We start from the raw sequence: 10,415 nt of genomic DNA, 5'->3' as shown, positions 1-10,415 counted from the left end.
GCTTCCTGGTTGGGTGAGGGCGGTGCGCAGCAGGCTGCCATGCAATGCCAGGCTGGCCCACTGAAGTACCTTCTGATTGATGGCAGCTCTCTGGCAGTAAGCAGGCCCTGTAGTCCAATCCGCTGTACTTCTCCGTTTATCCCCTGTTTTTTGGCACAAGCTACTCATTGTCGCCCCCCCCCCCCCCCCCCCCCCCTGGGGTCTCATTACTTACTGATACTACCCCCAACACACAAACAGACACAATCATACACACACACACACACACACACAACACACACACACACACACATACACACACACACACACACACACACACACACAAACACACGTACAATCATACACACATTCTCACACAGCCACGAAGGAGGGCAGGTGAGGCAGGCTCTGCAAAAGGTTTCTCAGCACTAGCTTACTGAGGTGGCAGGAAGGGAGGTAAGAAGGCAGTGTGTGTGATAACCTGAGAGAATATGTGCTCACAAGTATGGAATAGATCGATTGTTTTGGGATGGGGGGCTAGAATGTGCTTGGGATTACTTAACAGTCTATTTAATAGGGTTCAGTTTAGCTTTTGGTAAGGGGATAGTCTAATTGAGATATAATCGCAGAGGTTATGAGGGCATGTGCTCCAAACAATAGAAGAATGGTGGGTGTATGTGCAGATTAGACAAGGCTGGTGAGTGTGTGGAGGTGGGGGGCGAGTGTGAGTTGGTATGGGGAGGGGGTTATATTTGAGCTAAATCGCTGCCAACCAGTCAATTCTGCTGGAAGCCTCGCTCCCCGAACCCGGTGTCAGCTGTTCTCATTGATTCCATTTCATACCCAAGCCACACAACTGAGGCAGATACGTTACCCTGTTTACTCCCCCTCTCCCTCGCTCACCCCCTTCTGCACAGCTCACCCCCCTCTTCCCCGCTCACTAGTGATGGGGAGGGGCCCCCTCTGGGGAGATCACTGCCCCTCTCCCCCGCTCAATCCCCCTCTCCCCCGCTCAATCCCCCTCTCCCCTAGGGGGAGACTCCTCCTCTCCCCCAGGGGACTCCTGAGGACTCCACCGCTCAGTGAGGGGAGATCCCCCTCTCTCTTGCTCACTCCCCTCTCCCCAGCTCACTCCTCGAGTGAGGAGGAGAGGGGGTGAGTCCCGCTCGAGAGCTCGAGTGAGGGGAGAGGGGTCGAGTGAGGAGGAGAGGGGGTGAGTGAGGCGAGAGGTCCCGCTCTCCATCGCTCACCCCCGAGTGAGGGGGTCACTGGGGGGAGTCAAGGAATAGGGGTCCTTATCCCCACTCACCCCCTTCTCCGAGTGACTCCCCCAGAACCCCCTCTCCCCCTCTTGCTATTCTCAGCACTCCGCCCCCTGTCCACAATGACTCTGCTTTCTCTTTCCTCAATTTATGTTTTAATGTAAAACAACTTGGATTAACAAGCCACCTGTCTGTAAAGACAACATTCCCAGTTCCCTTGCTGCTCTAACACTCAGACAGACTCTTGCACAAGGTTTCATGTTTAATTGATGGGGTTATGATTGCTCCAGTCGTCTCTCTCCTGCTCGCTGTAAAAATTGGACTTTTATACTTATAGTCCCTTTTTTTCACAATGTGCTTTAAAACCAAGCAGAACCCAGGCTCAAGGTTTGATGGTGATTAGGCTATACAGTACCAATCACATACCACCAGCTAAATCGGAGTTATTATCAATTTCCCCCTGGTTATTTACAAAACTTACCTAAACAAAATCTACATATGTATGTGTGTTACTTATAATTCATTAAAGAGAAAGACTGGGCTGTCATAAGTAAATAGCCAAATAAACTAATAATTAATAAATTCTATAAATCTTGACATACTCAAATGGGCTATTTGGACAGAACTTTACCGTTTAAATTAAATGAATTATCGGAGGCTCAATAGAAAATGACAGGATCTGTTTGGAGAATGATCGAGGTCAATGGAAAACAAAATAAAACGTTACATTTGAAATTTGGCGGGATTCTACAAGTCTCCACGTTCTAACTCCAGCTTCACCTACAGTGTGTATAATAATAATAATAATAATAATAATAATAATAATAATACACTGAGAATAAAAATCTGTTTTAAACATTTATAAATGAGATATGAAATTTCTGTCAGAAACATCTTGACTCGGTTTTTTACGCAGAGTTCTTGAGGAATCCCGCCCGCCCCTCACGTTCATTGTGAAGCTGTGTTGCAAAGTGGACCACCATGAAACGGACCCAGATTATCGCAATATACCTGTAACGTGTACAGGCTGCTGTGTAATCTCGAAAGTTTTTAATGGTTTGTTTTATTTTTACCTTCGTCTTCGTCTCTTCGTGTTCTTTAACAGCGCTGCCCCGTGCAGTTCTGAACTCACCTGCCGCGCGACTAGTCTCGCGGGTGAATGGGTTTTCAGGTAAAGTCTTTGACTCTGATCGGCTTATCGGAATTTAATGACTGCTGTATATACTACGTCCATTCATTTCACATTAACTAATTAAGTAACTTTTGTAAAATCAGAAAACAAGCTGTATTTATGTAATTTGATTATTACATTTACAATTAACTTTTGCGGTTGACAACATTAGAGTACGTTATCATAGCAACATGGTTAAAGAGAACATTTAAAGAACACGTAGATGCCAGCTGAAGGGATGGCGGAGTAGCCGGTCCTGAAATGTGGATAAAGGCACGAACGTGTTAAAATCAGCCTGGCACAGTATGGAGTTTACCCAGCAGGAAAGAATCCTGATGATGACCCAGCTCAAGTCTACTTGAATTCTAGTGTAACGGTGACACCTGCTGACAAAAAGTGGTCATTGCAGCGCTGTGTCGCCAGATTCTCCCCGAACTGCAAAACAACACATACATACATGAGCGGTTTATAATCACGAGGTCCTAGTCTCAGAAGAGTTATATACCAGTTTTCACACTATTGTTTAACAAGAACAAACTTGAAACATCCCATATGAGAAAGCTTTGTTAACAGGAACAAATACATTCTGGGCAGATCCTGCCGATAGGTCAGGCCACCTTGACTGACTTTACAAAGCAAAACTTGATCTGAAACCGTATAACATAATAATAACATATCTGTTGTGTTTTTGGGTGCTCTCGAGCAGTGCTTTCATTTTTCTGCGCTACTAAAGGGCCATACATACTCACAGCTTACCTGCTGCACACACTCTCATTTTCATTTAATATAATATAGCGGTGGTGACATAGAGAAAAGCACAAACCGCACTCACTGTAAAGAGAAAATAAGAGCCGAACTGACAAGCAATTACCGGGGAGAAAAGGGTGAGAGGGCGGGTAACAAAACAGCCTGACTGAAACACATTTTTGAAAATGACTTCAGTTTCATTATTCGGCCGCTAGAGGCCACCCAAAGCACACGCTATAGCCGGGAGATCGAGATTCTGCGTCTGTGAATTTATCTGCATTAGGGTTTTATTGTATTACAGACACCGTGTATTTATTGAAAACGATTCCGTTCAAAACTAGTCTTAATGTCGAGATTTATTAAACTAAGTTATACAGTATGAAGATATTATGTTGCTGTTGTGTATTTTTCACAGTAGGTACATCGTTTCTTGCGGGTGCGATGCTGAGGGGGTTGAAGCAAACTCATGCACTTCACTGCAGGTATAGGTTTAGAAAGTGTTCAGGTTTGAAATGAAGGCCGTCGTTCATACTGAGTTATGTGGTCGTGTGGGCGGAATAAGTGAAGTAGTGGGAGGCTTAGAACTGAATACTTTGTGTTTATGATACAGTCATGTGCTGAAACGGTCTTTAAATCCTTTTAATTATACGGTTCCCTACATTAAACAGTAAGGAGCGGGGTTCTGAAAAATCTAACGTGACGTGACCCCACGTGGTGCTACAACTGTTTAAATAATACGGCTGTCATTTTTCTTTTCATTGTTAACATCCTGACAACTTTTTACACTCTTGTTTCAAAGCCCTTTTCAAAATGTCCGCTCTAGTGCCCTGGGGTAGGAGGTGTGTTCTCGAAATCACAGCAAGGGCTCTGTCTTTTCTGTTCCGCACCACATCATGGATCATTATCGCTATGTTACCTGTTTGACAGTGCGGGCAATAACTCTGACACTGTCAATGCACTAGAGCTGACATTTTGAAAAGAGCTTTAAAACAGATTTTAAAGTTGTCAAGATTTAACAATGAAAAGAAAAAATGACAGCTTCGTTATTTAGACAGTTGTAGCAGCACATGGGGTCGTGGAGCGCTGTATTATTTCCTTCACTAGGAGGTGCTCACGCTGTTCCTTTGGTATGTAAGCCGGACTCTCTCTGCTGGCAGACTGAATCTTGTAAAAAAAAAAACCTTCACCACAGTAACAGAATATCAAAGTGTAATAAAGCATAGGGAAGCATTGTAAAGCACAGAGAGGTCTGGTAAAGCACAGGGAAGCATTGTAAAGCACAGAGGTCTGGTAAAGCATAGGGAAGCATTGTAAAGCACAGAGGTCTGGTAAAGCATAGGGAAGCATTGTAAAGCACAGAGAGGTGTGGTAAAGCACAGGGAAGCATTGTACAGCACAGAGAGGTCTGGTAAAGCATAGGGAAGCATTGTAAAGCACAGAGAGGTCTGGTAAAGCACAGGGAAGCATTGTAAAGCACAGAAAGGTCTGGTAAAGCACAGGGAAGCATTGTAAAGCACAGAGAGGTCTGGTAAAGCATAGGGAAGCATTGTAAAGCACAGAGAGGTCTGGTAAAGCACAGGGAAGCATTGTAAAGCACAGAGAGGTGTGGTAAAGCATAGGGAAGCATTGTAAAGCACAGAGGTCTGGTAAAGCATAGGGAAGCATTGTAAAGCACAGAGAGGTGTGGTAAAGCACAGGGAAGCATTGTAAAGCACAGAGAGGTCTGGTAAAGCATAGGGAAGCATTGTAAAGCACAGAGAGGTCTGGTAAAGCACAGGGAAGCATTGTAAAGCACAGAAAGGTCTGGTAAAGCATAGGGAAGCATTGTAAAGCACAGAGAGGTCTGGTAAAGCATAGGGAAGCATTGTAAAGCACAGAGAGGTCTGGTAAAGCATAGGGAAGCATTGTAAAGCACAGAGGTCTGGTAAAGTATAGGGAAGCATTATAAAGCACAGAGAGGTCTGGTAAAGTATAGGGAAGCATTGTAAAGCACAGAAAGGTCTGGTAAAGCATAGGGAAGCATTGTAAAGCACAGAGAGGTCTGGTAAAGCATAGGGAAGCATTGTAAAGCACAGAGAGGTGTGGTGAAGTATAGGGAAGCATTGTAAAGCACAGAAAGGTCTGGGAACACATATGATAAAACATGACAAACCAGGGTAAACATCAGTAAATACACATGATAACCTAAAAAAAGAAATTGTTAAAAGGGATGCAAACTCAAAGCTGAAAGCACTTTCCTTCCACAGGGCTAAAATGTGACTTTTCAGTGCCTCCTGTCTGCGAGTCCATGTGTTCTGGGAGAGGGATAGAGGCTGCCCTCATTAAAGTGAAGGTGTGACCCTAGTCTAATTGCTGCGCCCCCTCCCCCTGCCCCCGCTGGGACCAGTTTCTGCTCGCCCTGGAGTTCAATCAATTATTCTATGGCTCACCCGCATACCCTGGACAAGGCTCTAGCATTCACTGCTGCCTCCTAGCTCCACAGTGAAACACAAACATATTCAAATAACAGGAGATCGCATCAGCACATCTCTCTCCCTCTATCTATCTCTCTCCCCTCTCTCTCCCTCTATCTATCTATCTCTCTCTGTACCCCTTTCTCCCCCTCTCTATCCCACCCCCCTCTCTCTCTCTCTATCTATCTCTCTTGCTGTGTATCCCTCCCTGCCTCCCTTGCTCTCTCCTGTTAAGAGACAAACCCTTGCACTACAGTTCAGTTTCCTGCTGGCTGTGAGAGAAAAAGGAGAGGCTGAGTTAGAGAGAGAGAGAGAGAGAGAGAGAGAGAGAGAGAGAGAGAGAGAGAGAGAGAGAGAGAGAGAATCAGCAGCCTTTGATATCGCAATCACATCCCACCTAGAACTCTGATAGTCTGCGCTCTCAGGACCCACGACAGACTGCATGGACTCCAAAAATAAGAAGAAGATCCAGTTCTCAGTGCCAGTGACGATTCCGAGCCATCTGGACCCACACGCCGTGGAGATGGTGAGAGCAGAACCAGGGACTGGGAGAGAGGGACTGAGAGATAGGGTGAATGAGAGAGTGACTGGGTGAGAGAGGGTGTGTGAGAGAGGGATTGGGAGAGAGGGTGTGTGAGAAAGGGACTGGGAGAGAGGGACTGGGAGAGAGGGTGTGTGAGAGAGGGACTGGGAGAGAGGGAGTGGGAGAGAGGGACTGGGAGAGAGGGACTGGGAGAGAGGGACTGGGAGAGAGGGAGTGTGAGAGAGGGACTGGGAGAGAGGGACTGGGAGAGAGGGTGTGTGAGAGAGGGACTGGGAGAGAGGGACTGGGAGAGAGGGACTGGGAGAGAGGGTGTGTGAGAGAGGGACTGGGAGAGGGAGGGACTGGGAGAGAGGGAGTGGGAGAGAGGGACTGGGAGAGAGGGTGTGTGAGAGAGGGACTGGGAGAGAGGGTGTGTGAGAGAGGGACTGGGAGACAGGGACTGGGAGAGAGGGACTGGGAGAGAGGGTGTGTGAGAGAGGGACTGGGAGAGAGGGACTGGGAGAGAGGGTGTGTGAGAGAGGGACTGGGAGAGAGGGTGTGTGAGACAGGAACTGGGAGAGAGGGACTGGGAGAGAGGGAGTGTGAATAAGGAGTTGCCATTTCTGTGTGTGAAAATACCTTCAGTTACAGTAAGTGTCTCAAAGTGCTGATAAATTTAATGATTTCATCCGGATTGAATCTGAGAATCAAACTCTTTGGAAAGGGCAGGGCACTGAATAGCAGCAGAGTCAGGGTTTAATGAGCAGGGTCCCATCACAGGAGGTCATTCATTTTCTAAATCTGGAAGCCGTTTCCTCTGGGATCAGAGACTCAGTGAGATAGAGCCCCAAGCAGCTTCAGAAATAGGTTTAACACAATGCTGGATTTTATAGTAGAGGCAGATTTCAAGAAGGGTTACCTTGCAAACCTGTGTCGGAATGTAAGCTTATAACCTGCTGTGGCTGCAAGCAGCCTGACTAACACGGGGGTGGGGTGGGACACCTGTGTCTCTTCAGGCAGGGTCTGCTGTCCAGTCGGATTCTCTGAACTCTAGACTGTGAGCCCCTTCCTGCACCCTCGTACTGGGAGGGGCGGCTTCCACCATGCCAGAGCAGTCTATTACCCCCCTTTTGAGGAAGTGGGATTTGAAATTCTCTGGAAATCCCTCTGGGATCAATAATAATCTTGATTTGAAGGGACATTCTAGAGGCAGCTGGGTCAGGTTAGGTATGTGATGGTCACACTTTCTAGTGTCTGCAGTTCAGACTTTGTTACACGTGAGCCAGTGTATCACTTACTTTTAAATATAAATGATGTAACCCGCAATCCATACTTAAGCACTAATCTTAATTAATCGCCATTAACTGACGCTGACTTCATCTGCAGTAGGAGGTTTTTATTTCCGATATAGTTAGATTTGAATCACTGATGTGTATTATAAAGTGTTGCATTTGTTGCAATGTCTTGTAAATATAAAGGGACCGTTTACCGTTTAATGGAGGGCTGGGAGTCATTATCCAGGTGTCACTGTGGACAGAGAGCGGGGGTGGGGGTTGGGGGTCAGGGAAAGATGGGCTGTGTTTATTTTTTTCTAGGTTATTTGATCTGTGTCAGTGATAATCCAAGCTTGTGCATGCTGGTCCATATTTCTGCATTTCATGCATTCTTTCTTTCTGGGTTCAAAACCTCTTCTACCCCTCTCTCCCACCTCTCTCCCACCTCCCTCTCTCACGCTGCCACGCCCCGCGGGCCTCCTGTTCCCGGGAGCGAGTGGAACTAGTTTACAATGTCCTTGGTCTAATTGAGCAGCAGCTCAAACCGCACCCTGGAGACAGGCAGCTTATTTCAAAGAGGGTTGTGGAAAGGGAGCACCAGAACATCACTCTCCTGAGCAGCATTACAGCTTGGAAACGTCATCTTTAACCACCCACTGCTGCAGGTACAGAGGGAGCCGTGCTGCCAGTCACATGCTGCTTACCAAAGGCCTTCCTCCGACAGAGAGGAGGAGGACTCTACACTCATTTAATCAGACTGGAGCCCTTCGATATTCATCTTGTTTCAAGAGAAGGCGAACCTACCTCTCTCTCTGTCCATACCTACCTCTCTTACTGTCTCCTTTCCTCCCACTCCCCGCTGCACCCCCCCTGTGCCCCACTGCACCCCCTCTGTGCCCCACTGCATCCCCTGCACCCCTCTGTGCCACACTGCACCCCCTGCACCCCTCGTGTTTACGAGCCCTTTTTTATGGGTTGTTTCAGATCCGCCGAAGGAGGCCGACCCCGGCCACCCTGTTCAGAGTGTCAGAAAACTCACCACCTGAGGAGGAGAGCACCACACACCAAGTGAGAGAGAGTGAGAGTGAGAGGAGAGGGAGAGGGGGAGGGAGAGAGAGGGAGAGGGACAGGGAGATCGAAAAGGAGAGGGAGAGAGTGAGAGTGACAGGAGAGGGAGAGAGAGGGAGAGGGTGAGGGAGGAAGAGAGAGAGGGAGGGACAGGGAGAGCAAGAGCAAAAGTGAGCGAGACTGAGAGTGAGAGTGAGATGGAGAGGGAGAGCGATTGGGAGAGTGACAGGGAGATCAAGAGGGAGCGAGAGGAAAAGGGAGAGCGAGAGGGACAGGGAGATCGAGAGGGAGAGGGAGAGTGAGAGGGAGAGGGACAGGAAAATTGAGAAGGAGAGGGAGCGAGAGTGATAGAGAGAGTGAGAGGGAGAGTGAGAGTGAGAGCGAGAGGGAGAGTAAGATGGAGAGGGAGTGGGAGCGCTGCTGCTGTTGATTTGTTACCATGCTGGATTGTAACTGCTCCTCTTTGTCTCTTTGTTTGTCTCAGCAGTGGGTGATGGGAGAGAACGGGGTCTTGAAACCCAAACGACCGAACCCCTGTGTGTATCGTCCGCCCTCGGTGAAAGGTAGGGCTGCAGGGATACTGAACTGTGGGTACTGGGTAAGGATATTGAACTGTGGGTACTGGGTAAGGATACTGAACTGTGGGTACTGGGAAACAGCTTGTACTGGATCCCAATCTGTGAAATTCACTCTACTCCCAGTCACAGCTAGACTGCCTGATGAGAAGCTAGGAAATATCTAAGATTTCAAAAGTGCGAACAAGACTAGACTAATGCAGCTTTCAACAGAGGAGGAGAGTGAGAGAGTATCAAAGTGTGAGTGAAAGAGTATGTGAGTGAGATAGTGAGAGAGAGTGTTAGAGTGTGATTTTGAGAGTGAACGAGAGAGGGTAAAAGAGAGAGAGAGAGGGTGAAAGAGTGTGTGAGAGTGAGAGAGACAGTGTGAGAGTGAGAGAGAGACTGTGAGAGAGAGACAGTGTGAGATGGTTGCTGTCCTGACCCTCTCTAATTGGATTATTCTGCAGCTGACAGCTGTGCTGTGTTGTGCTGGTGAGTCTGCAGAGGTGCTCCTGGATTAGGGAGCCGGCTTGCAGAAAACTCATTACAGGACCAGTACAGTCAGGTCCCTTCAATCATTGTCATGCTGATACACACACACTCACTAATACGCTCGCATCATTACACACGCAAGCAGCAGGATATACTCCTGGATGTTCAAGGTTAGACTGGCCCAGTGTGCGATCACTGCTCCCTGTCAGCTCTGTGCAGGTGGACAAGCTGACCTGAGAGGCAGGGCTGAGTCAACTTTGCTACAGGCTCTGCTCAGAGACCAAAACAAGCTCACAGGACAGAGGCAGTGGGGCTGCAGGATTGCCAGCAAAAATTCTTCCTTTTTTATGCCGCTTTTTTAGTATGTAAAATTCACAAATCAACAACATATAAACATCCCAATGCTCTCTCTCTCTCTCCCTCGCTCACTCTCCCTCCCTGTCTTCCTCTCTTTCCCTCTCCCTGTTCCCCTCACCCCTCCCTCCTTCCCTCCTTCTCTATCTCCATCTCCCTCCCTCTCTCCCCCCTTCAATCCCTACCTCTCCCTCTCCCTTTCTCCCTCTCCCTCCCTTTATGACCATTTATGTATCAAGCTAATAACATAGTTTCGTTTTTTGACAAAGAAAATAATTACGTACATAAATCATTAGAATTAGCAGTATATTGTGAAAACATTTGCCCTCATTTCCTATCTATTAGGAAGTCCTCCCATTTCCATTTTAGTTAGGGGTTTGAGGGCTTTTCGACCATCTTTGTTGGTGGTATTTTCCGCCATATTTGGAAAGATTAGTGAAGCCATATTAAGAATGTGTAACATGATATACTTCCCTATGGATACAATAACCCAGAAACCCATTCCGTTTCCTTGGGGATTTGTTTCCCGGCTACA

The 10,415-nt window shown here is 47.4% G+C and overlaps 1 protein-coding gene across 1 annotated transcript; it reads left to right on the top strand.

Moving 5' to 3' along the window:
- The first annotated feature begins 6,018 nt into the window (after positions 1-6,018).
- Positions 6,019-9,219, top strand: LOC121301745 (protein phosphatase 1 regulatory subunit 1B-like). Its single transcript, XM_041231342.1, has 3 exons — positions 6,019-6,138; positions 8,394-8,477; positions 8,965-9,219. The coding sequence occupies exons 1-3, from the start codon at positions 6,055-6,057 to the stop codon at positions 9,217-9,219; spliced, it is 423 nt and encodes a 140-aa protein (XP_041087276.1). The 5' UTR covers positions 6,019-6,054.
- The last annotated feature ends 1,196 nt before the right edge of the window (positions 9,220-10,415 follow it).

This window comes from Polyodon spathula, chromosome 28 (genome assembly GCF_017654505.1).
Source record: "Polyodon spathula isolate WHYD16114869_AA chromosome 28, ASM1765450v1, whole genome shotgun sequence".
In the NCBI taxonomy this organism is placed as follows: Eukaryota; Metazoa; Chordata; class Actinopteri; order Acipenseriformes; family Polyodontidae; genus Polyodon; species Polyodon spathula.
This window is presented reverse-complemented; position numbering and strand designations above follow the sequence as displayed.

Excerpts from the sequence above, each read along its gene's own strand:
- LOC121301745 (XM_041231342.1), top strand. The coding sequence starts at position 6,055 with ATGGACTCCAAAAATAAGAAGAAGATCCAGTTCTCAGTGCCAGTGACG. Across the intron at positions 6,139-8,393 it reads ACCCACACGCCGTGGAGATG|ATCCGCCGAAGGAGGCCGAC; the intron begins GTGAGAGCAGAA and ends GGGTTGTTTCAG. Across the intron at positions 8,478-8,964 it reads AGGAGAGCACCACACACCAA|TGGGTGATGGGAGAGAACGG; the intron begins GTGAGAGAGAGT and ends TTGTCTCAGCAG.